Below are 22,768 nucleotides of genomic sequence, written 5' to 3'. Positions count from 1 at the left end.
ATTTTTTAAACTAATGTGTTTGTTGTTGAAAACAGTCACCAGTTGTCAACACAGAAGCAGCTGGGCAAGGCTCGACAGTGTCTTTCGCATTAAACCAAATGGCTGCCATTGCTGGAGAATCATGACCAACTCTGAATACCTAACAAAACTATACTTTTAAAAAACAGCAGGTTCCGTATTTATATAAACACACAATTAAGCTCCAGCACTTCAAAATTAAACCCAAGACACCATGTCAAAATTTATAGTCAGATTTAATGTTGAAGAAAACTTAATTTGGGCATGGGAAGAGACAGGCATCAAATGATGCTGTGCTATCTACATTCAACCAGTAACACCATAAAAAGAGGAAAGATCACTTATGAAACATATATCTCGAAAGATCCAAGTCAATAGGAAGGATATTGTAAAAATCATAGCTTCTTTAGCATATGATGTTATTGTGGAACCGAAAATTGGTTTATACATTAATATAGCTGGCGTATAAAAATACAATGAAGTTTCTTGATTTGGCAGTAGTACATAATATTGAAATTTACAGCAAAAAGATAACAATATAACAAAGAAAAAGCAAATTTTACTTCAAGACTGCATGTGATTGCGCAGAAAAGGGGAGAATCATTTCTTAAATACAACATCTGAATCTGTGCTGGAGACTAACTGAGATAAAAATGTGGCTTGATCAGTGGAAAGCCATCCTAATTCTGCTACACCAAAACTTTGACATTTTATTCTGCAATCACACTGAGAACAAATAATGAAGTAACTTGGATGCTGACATTAAACTGGCATTCAATTCATACACAAGCAACTATTTTTACTTTGAGTCCAAACTTGGAAGAACGTTACTAAACTTTGCAATCAAGACAACAGATAGAAGAAGTTTGAGAAGAAAAATTTAATAATGACATTTCAAATGTCAAGATCATTCACATGAATAAAAGCATCCTAACAGTGTCTACAGAAATATCATTCACTTTTACAAAGATAGGCATACTGAATTAGGGGGAATACAATAATGTCTTGCATTTTTTATTGCATATTCCACCCTCAAGTCAGACAAATAATATCATTACCAGTTCCGACTTTCTAACAAGTCACTGAAGCATAATAAAATACAACAGAACTGAAGTACAAAATCAAACTTCTGTACACAACTAAACACACTTGGATATATCACAGTAACTCATGAAAGTACAACGGATCAGGCCAAGAGAGCTGTTCAAAGTGTAAATATATCTGCACACACATTGTTGTAATTAAAGTCAGAATTAAGTATGTAAGAGTGAGTATACACTTGGTAACATTTAAATCACGAATATGACCTACCCTGGTGTGCAACGTCTGTGATTAGAGGGGGTGAACCTGCCCCAGATCAAATCGGCCTTATGGATTAATGGCAAGAGCAGGCGAGACTGCCAGCCTGGATGTGTCTTATGTGGTTTTCCGCAGCCACCTAGGTGCAAACTAGGCTGGCAGCCATATCCTGCTGCATATGCCCATTGTGTGAACATTTAAAAAATGTTTTCTAAGTTTTCCTCACAATGAAAATGTGGTTTACACTAGATGCAGACAAATAGGGTACACAGATTCTGTCTTGGGGGAGTAGTGGAGTCAGGAATGGTATCTGGCCCCAACTGACACTGACACTGCTTCAACACACACATGACAATGCTGACTCTGTAGATGAAACAGAAGGAAGGCGGAGGCGGTGGTGGTGGTGGTGGTGGTGGTGGTGGTGGTGGTGGTGGAGGAGGAGGAGGAGGAGGAGGAGAAAAGATTTAAGTCACAACTTCAAGACTCAAAATGAAACTGACTGTTCTCAAAGTAAAAACTAGCAAAAAATTATGTAACTATTGGCGTAAATGAACTGTGTACTACATCATACATTTGCATGACCTGAGGCCTAAATGAATAAATAATAATAATAATAATAATAATAATAATAATAATAATAATAATAAAAACAGTCATTCTCTTCCTGATAGGAGATTATCTTCCCAACTGTTGTTGCTTCAGAAGGTGACCTAGACTAAATGCGCAATTTTTGTATTAGGCGCTGGCAGGAGAACACACACATAAAATATGGTTTCATGTATGCAAGCTTTCGGAGCCAGTGGCTACTTCCTCTGGCAGAAAGGTTGAAGGGGAAGGAAGAGGGGTGAAGGAATAGGGTTGGAGAGATTTAGAAAAAGGAGTACAGTTTGGAAAAGTCACCCAGAACCCTAGGTCAGGGGACATCCCAGATGAAATGAGAATGAAAGACGGATTGATTGTCTTCCCAATGAAATTTTTTTATCAATACAATTACACTGTCTTGTCAAAAATTGATTATTTTTGTCATTATAATTTATGTATTAGGCAATACTACGGAATCCTGATGCTATATTAAATTTTGAAAACAGTTTGGCGAATCTTGAGTATGCCGCATCGAGGAAAAAGACCCAAGCCACAGTTCTCGCAGTTGTGCTTCTATTGCATTACCTTTATGTTGCCTCTATTGTATAGTATTTATAGAAGTGAAAAAATTGGGTTAACTGGGGACATGGAGTCTTTTATAAATCCCCACAAGAAATAATCACACACACTCGGGTCTAGTGACCTTGGAGGCCAGTAATGTAAGGCCGAATCCTTTGGTCTAGAGTGAACGAGCCATCATTCAGCAACAATTTGATTTAAAAATTCCCACACTCTCAGATGCCACTGAGGTGGGGCTCCATCCTACTGATAAATGGAGTCATTCGAATCAGTCTCCAACTGAGGGAAAAGAAGGTTCTCCAGCATATCGAGATATGTGCTTCCTGTAACAGTGTTCTCGACAAAGAAAAACGGACCACACACCTTTTCTTACGAAACTTCACAAAACGCATTAAATTTTGGAGAGTTACTCTCATGTTCTATAACTTCATGTGGGTGTTCTGTACCCCATATTCTCACATTATGATGGTTAACCTTTCCATTTGAACGGAATGTTGCCTCGTCAGTAAACACTAAGTGTGGAAGAAAACTGTCATTTTCCATGTTGCCAAGAACAAAATTTGAGAACACACATTGTTGGTTGTCGTCTTCAAGTGTCAGGCACTAGGGGATGGCCCGGTGATTTGCTTTTTTAAAAAAAAATTCTTGGAATTGTTCATGATATTGTCTAATGCTCTGTGCTGTAGGAGAATGCACACCATACCTAGTATGAAAGTCATGCTGAACAGTTATTACAGGGCCACACCACACAAAATGTGGAACACAAACGCATTCTGTTGTCCAACACCATTCTTCCTAGAACTGAAGTGGGCGCATACTGCATCTACCTAGAGGGAACCATGTAAAACTCGAGAGTATGCTCTTTCCAACAGTACACTGTTCACGCACGTATATCAAATAACATAATAGTTATGATTTTTTAAAAATTGGATGATTCTTTTTGATACACCCTGTATATTACTTTGTAGTTGATTGAAGTAATAACTGAAAACATTGTGTGTAATAAAAGAAGCTACTGCTAATCCGGTGATGGTAACGTTAAGATCTCAGCCACTACAGCCACTACTGAACTGACAGTGGGGCAATAACAATTCAATCAAAAGATATCCTGGTCATCACTCACTGTCCTGTTGGGTAAATTGTTCCGCTTCAGTATTCTATGAAGTTCACTTAAAGCAACAACCCATTTAGTTTTTTCACTCTCTGTATCTGCCAGCATTAGTGTATGATTTTTCAACCCCGGAGGCTCCATAAGTGATGTAGTTATCTGAAACATCAAGAAATCCAGTCATATGTTTAGTTTTCCTGCCAAAGGCAAATCAACAGATACTGATGAAATGTAATTTGTTCTGCACTAAGTTAAAAGAAGAAAAATAACTTTAATAAAAATAAAAATGTGTGTATTTTATAATCACAGTTTATGAATAATAATTGAAATAATATTAAGAGTGTTTTTTGACATAGGTGTGTCGGACTCACAATATTTACATCAATGATCGATTATTTTGAATGCTGCTCTTCTATTTTAAAAAATTAAAATAAAAAAATGGTGGGAATGTAACTCACCCTGAAAATGCAAGGAATGTCTTTCTTCGTTGCGTGAATGACATCCGAATCTCTGACTGAACTCACAGAAAATTCCTCATCCCTCATATCTAAAACCTGAGAAACATAAACTGAGGGAAGAGCATTTCTGTCAGGTGATATGTCATAGAGGAACAATTTGAAATCACAAACCACAACAAACTGACGAATCCAGCCCTTTTTCACTCCTCCCGTTTTGGGAACTTTAACATACCCTTCATAGGCTGTTCCTATACCTCTCGTAGGATCAATGCCAAGAGGTCTTTTTGCTAAAAATAAAAAAAAGAGAGAGAAAACAATTATTAACGAACAAGACAAAAGACTCACATAAGCAAATACTTATGTAACTAGACCAATGAAATGCTTACTCTGGTCTGAAGGAACTGGACAGATAGCTGGAACCTTTTCACAACATCCAATGTGGCATGCAAAGCCACAAACTTCACACACTACACCCTGCCTAGTGAGGCCAACCATCAATGATGTGCAATGACTGCACTTTGTAGGCGAAGAAAATGTTCTAACAAGAAACTGATGTGATTTCGGTTTGGGTGGTAACTGATGAGCAAGAAGTCCTGGCTTTGTATGAAGGTCGAGTCCTAAAGATGAATTTGGATCCTGTAAATACAAAAAACAAGTTTGCAATGTCTCAAAACAAACACAAACACAAACACACATACACACACACACTGATGTACATATCAGATGGATAAAGTAGTTTTAGTTAGGAGACATGACATCATGAACATAATGCACAATAAACTAGCTTTTCCTTAAAATGCAGTGCAAGTCACCCAGTGTTTCATGATGAGAGTGTTTAGTGACTTTTAACAAACGTTAAGCATAATTTCAAACCTCTCCTAAACTTTTTCTCACTTACTGGCTTAAAGCAGATATTTAATATGGCGACTCATTTTTAATCAAATATTTGAAGCTGTTTTGTACATGGGTGGCTGATTCTTTAAAGAATCAGCGGTTGCTCACAATATGCTGACAAGTGGCTTAGGTAGATTTTAATAACATCGTGAGAGAAAGCGACAGAACACCTGCATCTCCTCCATATCCTTACACCAACTGGTAAACACCATTATGTGCACATTCAGATAAAATATGAAATATCTTTTTAAAACATATGGCAAGGTGCTTATCTTGCTGTTATGAGTGGTCTTCCACTGTAGTCTGGGCCCGATAACCATCAATGCAGGATACTTACTTCAACCTGTTTAGAGTCAGAAATGTCAATTGGATTAGGTTTGTCATGATACGCTTTCATTCAAATGTGGGCTTTATTGTTCAGTGGTTGACACGAAGTATTCAGTGTATAGTTTGTGCACTCACAGTGCTAACAAGAGGCTGCTTGGCAAAGATTCCATTTTGTATACAAGTCATGCAATTAGATGGTGCTGCTAGATGGTATGAGCTGGCTTTGCAGCCTCTGTGTAAGGGCTACATACAGGAGTGGTTTGGTAAGCCCATGTGGTCAGTGGTGGGTAGGGTACAAGAGCCTCAAATATCTGTAGTCATCTAGCCAATACCTATACCGACACACTCATTCAACTACCAGGAAACAATGTGAGCACAGGAAATGATCAATTTATGCACAAGTACTGGAATAATTTTAAGAAAGCTGAGTGGAAAAGGTTAAAAAACTTTTGGATAAGGCAGTCAGTGAAATCTTTCCATTTCCTCAGTTAATGTCACACCTGTCTATGTAATAAGAGAGGTGCTCCATCCTCCTGATAGCAAAAGGATGTAGTACCTGTTACATTCAAAGAAAAACACAACAAAGGGAAGCAAAAGTGATTTCTATCTTGAAACCAGGCAAAGATGCTGAAGATCCTACAACCTATTGAATAGTCTCTCTTCTTTGCAATTTTGAATGTTAGTTTAACTGCATTGCATTACTATATTAATAGTATACACGTGTATTAGTGTTCCACATAACTTAAGTGACTCTTGTGATCTTTAGTTAACAGAATATTACTGTTATTGCCTAGATAAATTTAGTAAACTACCATGAGTGAGAAGTGTTTGAGCTGCCGTAGGAAAGTCAGCTCTGGGGTTCTGTGTAGCTGTTGTGGCAGATGGTTAGATTGGGGTGAATATAATGGCTTGGGAATCAGGGAGGTAAATGGGTCTCTTCCATGGCATTGCAGATTATGTTCAAGGGATAGGAAAATAGCAGAACAGCAAGTGAAGATTAGAGCTCCTCAGGCCGAACTAGATAGTACTAGGGAGGAACTGATGAGGTTAAGGGGGGAGAAGGGTGAAGACATGTGGGAAGTGGTAGCAAGGAACAGGGGCCACAGAAAAAGAGAATAATATCTGACAGTTTCATCATTGGCACAAACAAAAGATTTGCCTTGCTACATCAGCCAACTAAGGAAGAGGCTAAATTTGATGTAAGTGTAGTCAGCACTCGACAAACTAGGAAATCAAATGTAGCACAAAAAGGAGAAAGTAGGAGAAAAGTTCTGTTGTTAGGTAGTAGCCATGGAAGAGAGGTGGGCCAGATCTTGCAGGAAATATTAGGTGACAGGTACCAGGTCACAAGTATTTTCAAGCCCAGTGCATGTCTTAGCCAAGTGATACAGGATGTAGGATCATTGCACAAGGGTTTTACAAAGCAGGATCACGTTGTGGTAGTGGGTGGAGCGGGAAACAGTATTGATAGGGATCAGGGCTACAATACTGAGTGTGACCTGGTAAAAATAGCATCTGCAACGAACCATAGAAATTTTGGCTTGGTTCTTGCTTTCATGCGGCATGATCGACCCCAACTGAACAGCTCTGTCAGGAGGGTCAATATGGAGCTACATCAGCTGCTTCGGGCAGCTACTTTTTCAGGCATAGGTTTGGCTCCTGTTGACGGTATTGGTAGGTGGGACTTCAAAACATGTGGACTGCATCTCAGTAGGAAAGGGAAGAGTAAACTGGCTGGGATGATAGCAAAATCTTCACAGGGGTGGGGGGCGCTGAAACTCATGGAAGCACTTTTTTAGACTAAGATCAGTGCCCAGTCACCCTACATTGCCTGAAATTAAGCTTAATGAAAAGTTCAGACAGGCAGGTACTAGAGATGTGAAAATATCAAAAGATTATCATAACAGTGAAAAATAATGTTAGTATGTCACAAGATTCACATAAAAGCACAGTGAAAAATAATGTTAATATATTGCATCAGAATATCAGGGGATTACAAAAACGAAGTAGATGAGCCTGTTTGTTAAGAAGATTTAGGAACTGAGGGTGAAATAGATGTACTATGCCTGTCTGAACATCATATAGTCACAGGTACGGAAATGATAAATGTAGATGGATATAAGCTTTCAGCACATGTAAGTAGAGCCACTATGGAGAGAGGTGGTGTTGCCATATGTTAAAATCTGTCATAGTGTGAAAAATTTGGAAATTAAAAGTTTTTGCATAGAGCAACATGCGCGTGTGAGCTGAAATTAAATAATGGCACTTTTATAATTGTAGCAGTGTATAGGTCCCCCATTGGGAAATTTTCAACTATTTTTGAAAAACTTGGATTCTTTGTTGTGATATCTGTCAGAAAGAGGAAAGCAAATTATTGTTTGTGGGGATTTCAATGTAGATTTTCTGAAAAAGTCCAATAGGAAGCTTGACCTTAAAAGTATTACTTGGTTCTTTCAATTTGACATCAGTTATTGATTTTCTTACTCGGGTGGTACAGGAAGGCAGAACACTGATAGATAATGTTTTCACAGACCAAGATAAATTTAATCAAATAAACATTTTCCTGTTAAGAATGGTCTGTCTGATCATGATGCACAGCTAGTAACAGTATATGATATAGCTCCATACAGTAATGCAAAACAGTCTTCCAAAATAATGCGTCCAATTAATGATTTAACAATTCAAAATTTTAGGAACAGCTTGCAACAGTTAGACTGGGATGAGGTGTACAAGGAACAAGATGCTAATTTAAAATTTAACCTATTTCATGATACCTTTGAGAGTACATTTGGAAACGGTTACCCTAAGAAAACAGTGAAACATAATTGTAAGAAACCACGTAAAAAGTCATGAATAAAAATGTCTTGTAAACGGAAAAGGGAAATGTATCTTATAGCCAGGAGGAGTAATGATCCCGAAACTGTGAAACACCGTAAAAACTACTGCACTGTATTAAAAAAAAGTTATTAAAAAGACCTGAAGTATGTGCATTATGTCTGAGATTAGCACACATGATAGTAAAATTAAAACAATTTGGAATATTGTTAAACGGGAAACAGAGCAACCGAGAGCACAAGAAGACTGTACTTCTACCAAACACAATGAAAAGGTTGTTAACAAGAAGTCAGAAGTAGAAAACATTTTTAAGTGTTGCAGAGAAAATAGGATCCAGCTATTCATTAGAAAATGAAAGGCAATATATGGAAGAGGCAGTACCTATGCAATTTGATAATAAAAAACAGAAATTAAGAAAATAATAAATTTAGTTAAAAGTGAAAACTCTCATGGAATTGATGCCATTTCCAACAGAGTTCTAAAAGCTAGTTCGCAACAAATAAGTACGATTCTCAGCCACATATGTAGTAGCTCACTGGAAGGGCATTTTTCCAGATAGACTGAAATACGGTATTGTTAAACCATTGCATAAAAAAGGGGATAGATCTGATGCTAACAACGCTGACCAATCTCACTTCTGACAGCTTAAACCAAAATTCTTGAAAAAGTAATGTATGCAAGAGTAGCATCACATATTTGTAAAAATGAAGTACTAACAAAATGTCAGTTTGGTTTTCAGAAAGGCTTTTCAACAGAAAATGATATATATTAAGTACATTGAATAACCGAACATGACCCATTGGAATATTTTGTGATCTCTAAAAGGCTTTTGATTGGGTGAATCATGAAATTTTTTTTAGACAAGTTTAAGTATTATTGTATGAGTGGGGCAGTCCACAAATTGTTTAGTTCATACTTAACTGGAAGAATGCAGAAGGTTGAAATTAACAGTACCATCTGCAAAAACTAGCAGAGTCCTCTAACTGGGGAGGTATCAAGAATGGCGTCCCACAGCGTTCAGTCTTGGGTACCTTATTGTTCTTAATATATATTAACGACTTGCCACTCCACATTCACGAAGGTGCAAAGCTAGTTATTTTTGCTGATGACATAGGTATAGTAATCACAGCTAACATAAAGAATTAGCTGAGGAAATTGCAAATAATGTCTTTGAGAAAATTATTAAGTGGTTCTCAGCAAATGGACTCACTAAATTTTGAGAAAACACAATTTACAGCATTATGTACAGTAAATGGCACAGCACCATTGATAAATATACTATGAACAGAAGTCTGTTGTTAAGGAAGACTACTCAAAATTTCTGGGTGTGCGCATTGATGAGAAATTGAATTGGAAGAAACACATTGATGATCTGCTGAACGGTTAGGTTTGGCTTCTTATGCTGTTTGGGTTATGGCAAATTTTGGTGATAAACATATCAGTAAATTGGCTACTATGCCTATTTTCATTCACTGCTTTCATATGGCATCATATTTTGGGGCAATTTGTCATTAAGAGAGAAAGTATTCATTGCACAAAAGCATGTAATCAGAATAATAGCTGGAGACCACCCAAGATCACCTTGCAGACATTTATTTAAGTAACCCGGGATATTCACAGTACCTTCGCAATAGGTATATTCACTTATGAAATTTGTCATTAATAACCCACCCCAATTCAAAAATAACAGCGAAGTGCGTAGCTACAACACTACATGAAATTTCACTGTGTCACAGGAAGGGATGAATTATGCTGCCACAAAAATCTTTGGTCATTTGCCAAATAGTATTAAAAGTCTGACAGATAGTCAACAACATTTAAAAGGAAATTACAAGAATTTCTGAATGACAACTCCTTCTACTCAGTAGATGAATTCTTAGATAGTAACTGTTAAACAAAAATTAATGAATTAATTCGTGTAAAGAAAACTTATGTTAAAGTGAACGTTCCACATCATTATGAAATGTTGTATTCATGATCTATGGAACAAGGATTGATTAATGTATGTATGTATGTTTAAAAAAACCTTAGAGACTGATATTAAACCACCAACACAATAAACTGGATGCCACATCATACTGCACCAGGCTGGCTTCCACCATAAGAAAATAAACTGCTCGTGAAGGAGTTCTATGAGATAATCAACGATTTGAAGGAAAATCAGATCTTCATAAATAATTATTGAGGTTGCAGGTTCCACACAAGAATTTCAGGGGAAAAAGAAGCCTGCTTCGAAGCAGTTGACTCACCCCTACTGAAATTAACATAAATGTTAACGATTAGCTAATGTCCAAAAATGTAAAAAAATGAAAACCCCACTTATGCCAGAGCAATAGCCACACAAGGAACATGATGCTTATAGAAGCATGTGACAGCTTGGACAAGTACAGCCAAATCCTGTTAAAACAAGGCTTTTATTTTTGAGTTTCACAATCGGCACGCCACAAGAAAAGTTGATAACACAGGTCTGCAGAAAAGATATTAGACCAACCAACAAAACAACTGACTTCTATGTACTTTTCAGCACTGATTTCAAAAATGCAATCCATTTGTTCCTATCACATCAGGTTTTCTCACAAAAAGGGAGTATTTTTGCGTATAACAACAAAATTTAAGCAATTTATCACTTTTTTTTCTAACGTTATAAAATTTTATTTTATTTATAAATCATTTTCTAAACTACATTTCCAGTACACTTCTATTTCTCTTTAAACTCATAAGTCCTTGTAATAATGCTTTTGCTTTCTGTCGAAGATTCTTTCATTGCTTTTCCTGCTTTGGACTCATTGAGGAACATCTCTTTTTATTATCCAGCAGTAGTCCGCTATTATGTTGACGTTCCATCTTCCTTGATATCTTCTTTCCATTTCTTTGATGTCTTGGTGGAATCTTTCACCCTGCTCTTCACTTACATTACCAAGGTTTGCAGGGAATTAGTCAAGCAGTGAGTGGAGAAAATGAACTTTAATGCTCTTGTTACAGTCCAGCTTCTTAAAGTTGTCGAGCATGTGTGCAACAATTGACTTGTAGTTTGGATCTCTTTTGTTTCCTAGGAAACCAGTAACAACTAATTTAAAAGATGTCCATGCTGCCTTTTCTTTTGTTTGCATTTTGTCCACCAAGTCGGGATCTGTCATTAGTTTCCTAATGTCTGGTCTGACAAAGATTCCTTCCTTTAGCTTTGCATCGGATAAACAAGGAAACTGTCCACAAAGATATCTGAAACACTCCCCTTCATCTGGCAATGCCTTAACAAATTGTTCCATCAGCCCCAACTTAACGTGAAGTGGTGGTAGTAACACCATTTTGGGATCCACAAGGCTTATCCTCAACATTTTTAACCCCTACCTGTAAGGTTTTTCTCAAGGACCAAGCTTTTTTATATAGTGTTGCTTTCTGTCTCTACTGTCCCATTCACAGAGAAAGCAAGGGAACTTTGTGTGGCCACTCTGTTGACTAAGCAGCATTGAAATCACTTTTAAACCACCACACATAATGTCCATTTGTGGTCTGAATAGCAGAGTTTGCTTAAAACCAGTTCAAGGTTTTCATAACATTCTTTTAAGTGAATTGGGTGTCCAACTGGTATAGAAGCATACTTATTGCCATTGTGCAGAAGTACTGCTTTAAGGCTTCTTTCTGAACAATCAATAAAAAGTCTCATCAGGAGCATCACTCATCAGGAGCATATTCTATTTTGAAAAATCTCATAAGTCCAGGAACATCACTACAAAACACCAAGTCACCTTCTTAGGAGAAGAAAGTTGATAGATACCAAGAAAAGGATGTACCCAGAGCCAACATATGTTTATTATCTTTCAAGCTAGATCCTAAAACCTCTGCCAATTCTTTACGAAGGCCATGGTCTCTAACTAAATCATTCAGTTCAGACTGTGAAAATGAAATGGGATCTGTTGTGCCAGGATCATAGCAATCTCTATCTTCTTCACTATCACCTTGCTGAGCCAATAGCTCGTGATCATCTATATCACCCAAAGAATCTAGAGGAGAGGGTATTGGTACTTCGGGTCCATGAGGAACAGAGTAAATACCTGATTGAATGTAATGGTAAGAAGTATCATTTTTGTTTTGCAAATTGAAACCTCGTACGCTGCAAGAACAAAAATAGCAGTCATCACTATGATTTTTGGGCTCCCTTCAAATCATTGGTATTCCAAAGCATAAGGACTGCTTTTTACGTTGAAACCATTGCTTCAGTTCTTCAACATACACTGAAAAAACTTTGTGTGGGGCCCAAAGCTTGTCTTGATCACCTAACTTTCTACCAACATAGGCGAAATATATTTTTTCAACAAAATAGGAAATGTTTCTTTGTTGCTTCTTAATGGTATAGTTACCACAAATGTAGCAGAAGCAATCTGGTGAGTTTATACATCCTCTGCAGCCATTTTCCATAAAACAACTTCACAACACAAGAAAATAGTCACTTCTTTAAAGCATTAGAAACAACAATACGTGAACAGCACAGAGTGAAGAGGTACTGTGAACTGAAGGACAATAGCAGAAGCTCACTGCTTGGTGACGGCGGGGAAAGGGGCAGCATGACAGACAGGTACTGGCATGACAATACTGCTGGTTTCTCCTAATTACTCTTTATTTTATGTATATCTAGAATAAAAACGGCTAAATAACAGCTTATGGAGAACCTAAAAACCAAAATTCAAGTTCACTAAGGTGCTGAAATATCAAAAACAACTAAAAGTAGGCAAGCAGTTTGTGAAATAACTGTGCGTGATGGAATTTTTTCACTATTTTTCCCGAAATCAGCGTTGAAAACACTATAAAAATCACTTAATAAATTTGAAACAATTTTTATGTCGCAGACCTGTGTAAACACATGGTTAGTTGCAATACTGGAGAACTGTGCCTATTCCACTTACTTGAGGGAGTTATCCCAGATTGAGTTCCAACTTTCCAGAAACATTATTCTAAGGTAAATTTTGAAGTGCGACATGACGTTTTTATGAAATTACATGTCCCATTCCAAGGCTTCTGCGATGATGCAAGACGTTCGTATTGTTCTGTAGTAGGTAAGTGTTGGGACATCCCATAATGGAAGATATTGCAATGATATGTGCAGATGGGAGAATGTTTTGAACCCATCACATCTAAAAGGCAGGATGCTGACTGAGGGTCAGTGCCTGCTGTGTGTGCTGTAGTTTGAAAGTGTTTAGAAGCCCTGGAGAAAAAGAGAAAGCCATGACTACAGTGAATGCCATGAAAAATGACTGTCAAAGTGGCTTGTATACAGAATAGTTCTGTCTTGATTGTATCCCAGCTACATCAGTTTTAAAAAGATCTGTCAACCTGCACTGTACATGACAGTGCACATTAAGAAACAATGTTTTTGTAAGAGAAAGTGTTAAGTCAGAAGGTATAAATTTCAGTCATTTACATCACTCATGTAGTTTGGAAGAGAATTAATGCTCTCTTTCAGCTTCCATCCACGCACAACGAGATGAAATCCTGTGAAGAATGCTGCAACATGGTCAGGTGGAACTAAACAGCAAGACGACCTCAGAAACATCAAGAATGACAACCGAGAGAAATTTTACTAACCAAATCTACTAACATTGAGCATAGGAGGATTACAGACTACATACAGGAAATGTAACACTGATCATCTACACTGCATTTCATTATAGTGACCTAGGTGAAGTACTCAATTAGCAACAACAAACACCACAGAAGAATAAACATATGCATTGCAGTGGAATAAACTGAACTACAAGGAGAAAAGTAACTTCAAATACTATCTAAAAAAGGATTTAAGAAAACTGAATTAAAAACAGAAGTTCAAGATTATACTTTGTTGTCCACAGAAACCGAAACAACAATGGCAAATACAACCATGTTAAAATCAAATAAGACATGGCAATACAGGAAGACTATGTTGTTTGACTAATAAGATTTCCTGTCTTGAGTCTGAGGCCTACAACTGGCTCTGCAGTCCATGATGTTACTGCAGCAGCTGATGGTTGACCAGACTATGGCCCATCTCCGCACAACGTCAGCAGCCCAGCTCATCGACACACCATAATGGTTACACACCTGCAGCTTGCTGACAACACAGCGCAACAAGCTATTTTATCATCCAGTGAGCTGTACTCAGTCCAAAACTGAAATTTTTTGTGCTTTGTGTTTAATCTTTCAAAGAATTGAATCGGTGTACAGGGGCAAATACAAAGTGATGTTATTTAAGTACTTTCCAATCTACATATTTATTTTTGTTCAATTTTGTATGCCTGTGGCCACACAAAGTGTGGGGGACAACGTAACAGCCTTCTCTATGAAATTGGAGATGAGGATGATCGAGATTAAAACCACTATGACAGAATCAATTTCTAGCATTAATACACAAAATGATAAGATTTCCAGTTTAGAAAGAATAACATCAAATTTGCCTGATGAATAACAGACTGAAGTAAATCAGCAATGTGACCAAGTAATAAACAAAATGAGTGAGCAATTTGAAGAGGTACATGACAGACTTAAGACATCAAATTGTCAAATCTCAGACATTTGAGGACATGTGGGGGTGTTAGAGCAGGTTAGAGAGTTAAATAAAATACCAATTACTCATAAAACATTGATGAGTTTGGAGGAACAGTTCCAGGAACCAGTGAAAGAGAAAACACAAAAAAATTTGAATCTCCCAACACTATATCTAATTCTGTGGGGAAATTACTGTAAAACCAAAAAGAGTTTCTAAAGTTGGGGGAAGAATTAGAAAAGACCAAACTAGAACTTACCAAAATGTCAGTTACTGGTAACTGTGGGATCATAGGTGATTTATTACAAGAGCTTCAACTGGGGATTGCATTGGGTTTATCAAAAAAGTTTCCTAAATTCAAACCCGCTGGGGTAGTACATCCTACTTATTTTTTTAGGATATTTTCCATATAATTACTTAAAACAAAGATGAGGATACAAAAAAAAAAAAAAAAAGAAAAGAAAAAAGAGATTTTACATTCAGTTACCCGGCAGAAGATGCTGCAGACTGGGGAACTGCCCATTTGGAGGTATTAGACTCACGGGGCAATTTTTGGGAAAAGTTTAAAAGAAAGTACTGGTCAACAAGTGCAAAGAAAGAAATGACATTAGAATTATTAGAGCCAAAACATTATAATAGTTCACAGAAAAGCTACAAGAAGCATACTGAGTGGCACTTCACTAGATCAAAATATTTAGTCTCATAGAAGAGACCCATCTTGTACAAGTACTACTCCATAACCTTCCATATTATGTCAGGAATAAGATCTGGTACCAAGGATGGGCAAATATTAATCATTTGTTGCCTTTTGTCCAGGACCTGGACACACTGCACACACATAAGGAAAGAGTTGATTGTATACAAAGAAAAAATCACAAAGTGACACTAATGAGAAGAACTGGTAACCAAACAAACTCGAAAAGAAGAAACGAAAGCGACTTCTGTCATGTTAGCAGCATAAACAGGGATAGAGGGAATTAAGAAGACCTTGTGCTAAAGAATATGCAATCCGAAGCATTTGTTCACAGTACCGCAAACATTGTCAATTCTACTGTAAATAATAGGATGTCTCTTCCTAGCCAAGACATAGTAAAGGTTAATTATCCCATAATGATAACAGGAAACAGGGCACAATCTGGAACAGGGGCCAGAATCCAGGGTGTAATGACGCAATCATTGGCCCATATACAGAGAAACTTATTGCTTTCACACAGGCTGTACCTATGAGGGAATTGTTACTGGAAGAAGATGAAGTATTAGAAAAAGAACAGACATGACCTATCGTTAAAGGAAATGTCTGGGGAAAGAAGGAACACATTTACATCAACTCTGGGAGTGAGATATCTTTGGTATCCCAGGATTTCTTAGAAACAATTAGAAACAAGAATCCTTGACCCATTTTAAAGATGTTCAGAGTCTATATTGTTGGAATAACCAGGAACAAAGGAAAGTTCTTAAAGAAAAAACAGGGTTACCCCTACAAACAAATAACTTTAAGTTCATGGTAACTTTATTAGTGGAATCACATATATGTATGTGAACACTGCAAGGTACTGATTGGTTACTAACATGTAAGGGGAAGATGCTTATGAAGGTGAAGAGAAAATAAATACCCTTTGAAGTTATGCATTCCAATGCAGAGATCTGGTGGGGATAGAGTAAGGCAGGCGGGATGTTATATGCGGAACAGGGGACGAGGTGGAAAATGAGGGAAGTAGAGGAGAGGAAAGAGAATAGTTGGTGTGTTGGTTGATCACAAGGTTGTGTAGTGCTGGAGTCAGAGCAGGGAAGGGGACAGGTAGATGAAGCACAGCAACCAATGAAGGCTGAGGCCAGGGGAGTTACAGTAATGTAGGATATATTGCACGAAGGTTTCCCACACGTGCAATTCACGAAAGCTAGTGTTGGTAGGAAGGATGCAAATGGTGTAGGCTATGAAGCACTCATTTAAGTGCAGAATATTGTGTTGGGCAGCATGCTCAGCAACCAGGGGGTCCAGTTACCTCTTGGCCACAGTTTGTTTGTGGTCATTCATGCAGACAGAAAGCTTGTTGGCTGTCATGCCCTTGTAGAATGCAGTGTAGTGGTTGCATCTTAGCTTGTATACCACATGACTGCTTTCACAAGCACCTTTGCCTTTGATGGTAAAGGTGATGCATGTGACTGGACTGGAGGAGGTGGTAGTGGGAGGATGTATAGGACAGGTCTTGCATCTAAGTCTATTACAGGAATGTGAGACACGAGGAAGGGCTTGGGAGCAGGGGTGAAGTAGGGGTGGATGAGGATATTGTGCTGGTTTGGTGGGGTTGGGAATACCACTGTGGGAGGGATGAGAAGTACAGTGGGCAAAATAGTCCTCATTTCAAGACATGATGAGAGGCAGTCAAAACCCTGGTGGAGAATGTGATTGAGTTGCTCCAGTCCTGGATGGTACTGAGTCATGAGGGGAATGCTCCTTTGTGGGTGGACAGTGGAACTTTGGGTGACAGTGGGTGACTGGAGAGATAAGGCATGGGAATCTGTTTCTGTACAAGTTTAGGATGGTAATTTTGGTCTGTGAATGCCTCAGTGAGACTGCTGGTATATTTGGAGAAGAGCTGCTCATCACTATTAATGTGATGGTCACCAAGGGCTATGTTGTTTGGAAGGGACTTCTTGGTATTGAATACAGAGCAGCTGTTGAAGTGGAGGTTTTGCTGGTGGTTGGTAGGTTTGATATGCACAAAAGGTATTGATGTAGCTGTCTTTGAGGCAGAGGTCAACATCAAGGAAGGTGGCTTGTTGGGTAGAAGAGGATCAGGTGTAACATATGGGGGAGAAGGTGTTGAGGTTCTAGAGGAATGTGGATAGTGTGTCCTTGGCCTCGATCCAGATCATGAAGATGTCGTTATGGAATCTGAACCAGATGAGAGGTATGACTTGTGGGTAGTTAAGAAGGATTCCTATAAATGGCCCATGAAAAGGTTGGCATAGGATTATGCCATGCGGGTGCCCATTGCTGTTCCACTGCTTGTCACTAATGATTCCACTACCTTTACATTAACAACCCTAATACCCATGGCCTCACCACTACTGAACTTCACCTTTTTCAACATCCAACAGATTCAAAACCTACAACCTCCTCTCTTGTCACTATGATCAACTATATTTTCACCCACTACATTACTTCACATTTGAAGGCATCACCTACAAACAACTAACTCCCTGTGGCCTCAAAGATGACTACATCACAACCTCCTTCCATATCAAACCTATCAATCACAATCAATACCTCGACTTCACCAGCTGCCAACTATTCCATGCCACAAACTCTCTTCAATACAGCCTTGCCACACATGGCCATCATCACATCTGTAGTGATGAGCAGCCCCTCTGCAAATATACCAAGGATCCCACTGAGCACTTCACAGACCGAAATTATGCTCTCAGCCTTTTACAGAAACCGATCTCCCATACCTTACCTCTTCAGAGCCCCATGACCTCAAGTTCCACCATCTGGCCACAAAAGACTATTCCCTTGTGAATCATTACCACCCAGAACTGGAGCAACTGAATCACATTCTTCACTGGAGTTTTGACTAACTCTCATCATGCCCTGAAATGAGGAATATCTTACCCACTATCCCTCACAAAGTGATATTCTGCTGCCCAACAAATCTACAGAATATCTTCATCCATCCCTATGCCACCCATGTTCCCAAGTTCTTGCCCCCAAGCCTCATATCCCTGTAGTAGACTTAGATGCAAAATCTGTCCCATACAACCTCTCACCGCCACCTACTCTAGTCAGGTTGCAAGCATCAATCCCTTATGATCAAAGGCATGGCCACCTGTGAAAACAGTTATGACATCTACGAGCACAGATTGAACCACTGTGCTGCATTCTACATGGGCATGACAACCCACAAGCTGTCTGTCTGCATGAATGACCACCAACAAACTTTAGTCAATACACAATTGGATCACCCAGTTGCTGAGCACACTGCCCAGCACAACATTCTTCACTTAAATAACTGCTTCACAGTCTGCACCATCTGGATCTCTCCCAGCAACACCAGCTTTTCTGAACTGTGCAGGTGGGAAATCTCCCTGCTATATCTCCTATGTTCCCATAACACTCCTGGCCTCAACCTTCCTTAGTCACTTCCTTCACCTACCTATCCCCTTCCCTGCTCTCTCTCGAGCACTATACAGCTTTCTGTTCCACCAACACGTCCACTAGTCTCGTTCCCCTCCTCTAATTCCTCCTTTTCTGCCCCCTGTCTAACCTCCTCACTGTATCTAGCTGCCCTAGCCTCTCCCTACCTTGTACCTATATGCACCCACAAGCAGTACTTTGCAGTCCCCCACCCCTACCCAGATATTCATTTGTCTCTCTGTCCCAGCCTCCTTCATACCCCACTACCCACACTGCTTCTTCCATCACACACAGTTGTTTGCAATCCAGCCTTGGTGGCCTGATACAGTGGTAATGTGTTTTTGAGTTATGATTGTGTTGTCTACTTTAGGAGAAGGCCTTCTGCCCAAAAGCTCACTTGTTTAGCATTTTTTTATTGTGCCCATTTTGACTCAACATCTCCACCATCATATGGTGAATAGCAATCCATCCTCCTAATCATATTATGAATAAATTCTATTATTTTAAGAATCTAAGTAGTAAAGTGAGAAAGATATTGAGAACCCATGAAGAATGTCAAAGGGTTAAAGGGGATAACATTAATGTGCCATATAAACTGATCAATAATATCAACAGCTCTATATGATCTAACTGCAGCAGATTGTTATGGCCAGATGCCTAAATGTCAAACTTTATCCAATTAAACAAGCAAATAAGAGTTCTGTAATAAACTATTTAAGGGTACACTTCATAGATATATGGTAACACCAGCAGTTATTAACAGGTAATGGGTCACAGTTCACGAGTAATAGTTTCAAGGAATTTCTTGCATGGAAACGGGAATTGAATGCTTGTGAGTCAGTAATGAAGGAAATTGGATGTTTATGTAGAACATATTGTTCTGAGGAATGTACCATATGGGCTCAGTTGATTACAGTGTTTCAAGTGATCATAAACAAACTACTGCATATTTGTATAGTACTACCTCCAGTTGAAGTTATGAATAAAAATTTTATTGGGAACCCCTACTAAAATGATTTGAATGGCCACCTACAAGTAGAGGAACTACAGAAAATAGTGGGTAAAAGTATACACAAGCAAATGAAAATCAGAGGGAAGAGATATTTGATTGTACCATGAGTACCGTTTTATTTATTTTTCATTCACTTTTGTTTTAAGTGAAAATTTTGTGTGAAAAATACAATGTTTTGGCTATGTGTTTTATGTAATTGGATAGAAAAGTATGTTTTCTACAGAATGGTGTTTTTAGTCTTTTTATGCTGGTATACATTCTGTTGTTTTCAGGCAATTGAAATGGAATGTAAAGTTGACACAATAGAGCAGTTTCGAACCTACTGCTTTTTAGCCACAGAAGCTGTTCGAGAAGTTTGTAAAGTATATGGTGAAGGAGAGATGCCCCTTTGGTTGGTTTAAGAGATTCAGCGACAGCAATTTTGACCTCAAAGACATCCATGATCTTTCATGAATTGGTTGATAAGAACCAAACAGTGAATGCACAACTTTATGTCCAACAAATGCAATGACTTGACAACACTATCCAGCAACAAAATCCTGATAGGCAACATGGCATTGCTCTGTAACATAACTCTCACACTGCTATGGAAGCCATTCAAACACTTGGCTCTGAAGTGCTGTCACATCATTTGGATTCTCCTGACTTGGCGCTTTCCGATTTCCATCTGTTCAATGCCTGTCAAACGAACTGCATGGCATTTCACTCTGTAACAACGTGGAATTCCAAGGTTTGACAGGACGGTTTCTTCAAGTGGAACCCAGGTGATTTCTACTATCGAGGCATTGAACAGCTTGTTGAATGTTAGGGACAAGTTGTACAGAACACCAGAGAATACATTATTCATTGAGTTGTTCATTTCTTGTTTATTTTTGTGGAAACCTGCCCCGTAAAAAAACACCAGAACTTACAGGCCAACCTAATACAATCAGAGTGCAAATATGCCCATGTTCCATGTTGATAATCTAGTATTGATTAAGTATTATCACTGTAGTTCAAATATAAAGACACAGACTTGGCAATTTTTTTCCAAGACATTATCATCATCTTGGACAGTTTCCAGAGGCTGGAAACTGTCCAAGATGATCGTAATGACAACGACATGGTGAACGACTTAAAATAGTGGGTATTTAACATTCAAAGGCATTATTTATAGTAGACATAAAATGGGGAAGGAAAAGGTTCATACAATATCAATATAGTAAAGAAAAGAAAGTCCACAGGGCAACCTGCACTCTAAGTGGGTACTCTGGGTTAACATCAGGAATGCTGATATTTTTAAAAATGTCAGGGGGAAAAAAAAACAATATTTAAGAAAATCAGAATCATCATCAATTATTGATATATAAACGGAAAAAATGTTGACATACCAACCAAAGAAAATATCGGCTGCACATTGTAAATACATATCGGCTGCACGTTGTAAATACACTGCCAGTTTTAGACCTGTAAATTTTAGTATTGATTCATTATTATATATTCTATATATCAACAGTTTCTGCTTATCCACCTTGGAGCAAAAACTGAACGGAAAATGATGCACGTTCACATTTGGCGATAACCAATTTGCTAACAATGTTAATTGCAGACAAGTGGCACAATAAAAGGTGACTGATGGCCCCATCATTCGGTTTCGTCACATATCAGATCTGTCTGGAACACTTCAGGTTGACTTCCCTGTTTTTTCATTTCTGTGAACACCAGCAACCCAGAAACTGTAGTGTCAAAATTATGTGGTGATATTAAAAGTTGCAGTTTTTGGAATGAAATTTTCACCACGCAGCAGAGTGTGCACTGATATGAAACTTCCCGGCATATTTAAAACTGTGTGCCGGACCAAGACTGGCACTCGGGACCTTTGCCTTTTGCACTCCTGGAATGTCAGTTCTGTGAGGCCTGCAGGAGCGCTTCTGTGAAGTTTGGAAGGTAGGAGACAAGGTACTGGCTGATTTAAAGCTGTCATGAAGGCTCATGGGACATGCTTGGATAGCTCAGATGGAAGAGCAATTTCCCATGAAAGGCAAAGTCCTGAGTTTGAGTCTCAGTCTAGCACACAGTTTTAATCTGCCAGGAAGTTTTGTAGCAGTTTCTGCTGGTAGCACACATGTCTCCACCCACTGCAAAGAAAATTTTGTCATTTAGATTTATGTTCATCAGTTTCAGCAACTGTTTTTGAAGAATGCTGATGTGAAGAAATAGTGCACTCATAGCATGAAAAATTGTTTTTTAACACAACTGTTGTGCTATTTCCTCACATTCAATATCTTGTTATTCCATCCACACTGCCACCCCCCCCCCCCCCCAACCCCCACCCCCCCAGTGCAAACTGACTTCTTCTTTGTGCCATCTATATTTGCTTCACACAGTCAAAGAGAAAGACTGGATGTGATGAAAGCTCAAAAGTAGTAAGACTCCTTCACACAGTTAAATTAAAATTATGTTTTCTACACTTTCCAAAGAGCAACTTCAAATATTTATCAAAAATTGTGACAAAAATATAGTATATAATAAAAATACTGGTGCTCAATATTGCCACTTTGATACTGATATATTGGTGAAAAAAATATTGATATTTTATCAACTACCCTAATTAATGTCTGTCGGGTTTAATGAACTAATTGTTTCAATATTTCTTGTTTAGTTATTCTTGAAACTATCTCACTTTTTGCTAATCTGTTGTCTTTCAACTGTAGAGCCCATTTACTCTACTTTGAAATGAAGCAACATGGCACAGTTAGGACAAAGCAAGTCCTTAGTCTTTTGTAACAACTAAACAGGGATGCTTATGCTTGCACAAAAGCAATAAAATATAGCAATTTATATGTACAAACTTTATTTGTGTGTTGAAAATATGCCATAAAGTGTATGGTACATGCAATTTTCTACCTTTTCTTTCCTCCTATAAACAGAGGTTGTATACCTTCTATAGGGGATGTGTTACATACAATAAGTCACCAGGTACAAAGGTACTTATGACAGAGATGAAATACTTTTAAGTCACCAT

The 22,768-nt window shown here is 38.2% G+C and overlaps 1 protein-coding gene across 2 annotated transcripts in view; it reads right to left on the bottom strand.

The window, feature by feature from the left end:
• Window positions 1-22,768, bottom strand: part of LOC126365897 (serine/threonine-protein kinase Genghis Khan) — a 323,790-nt gene that overhangs the window by 74,276 nt on the left and 226,746 nt on the right. For both annotated transcript variants that reach the window (XM_050008618.1, XM_050008619.1), the window contains exons 20-22: window positions 4,431-4,680; window positions 4,045-4,331; window positions 3,602-3,745 (exon numbers count right to left, since the gene is read on the bottom strand). In XM_050008618.1, the coding sequence (XP_049864575.1) occupies window positions 3,602-3,745; window positions 4,045-4,331; window positions 4,431-4,680 (681 nt within the window). The remainder of the gene's footprint in view (window positions 1-3,601; window positions 3,746-4,044; window positions 4,332-4,430; window positions 4,681-22,768) is intronic.

Source organism: Schistocerca gregaria, chromosome 4 (assembly GCF_023897955.1).
Source record: "Schistocerca gregaria isolate iqSchGreg1 chromosome 4, iqSchGreg1.2, whole genome shotgun sequence".
Taxonomy (NCBI): domain Eukaryota; kingdom Metazoa; phylum Arthropoda; class Insecta; order Orthoptera; family Acrididae; genus Schistocerca; species Schistocerca gregaria.
The sequence above is the reverse complement of the archived record's forward strand: the minus strand, read 5'-3'. Positions and strand labels throughout refer to the sequence as shown.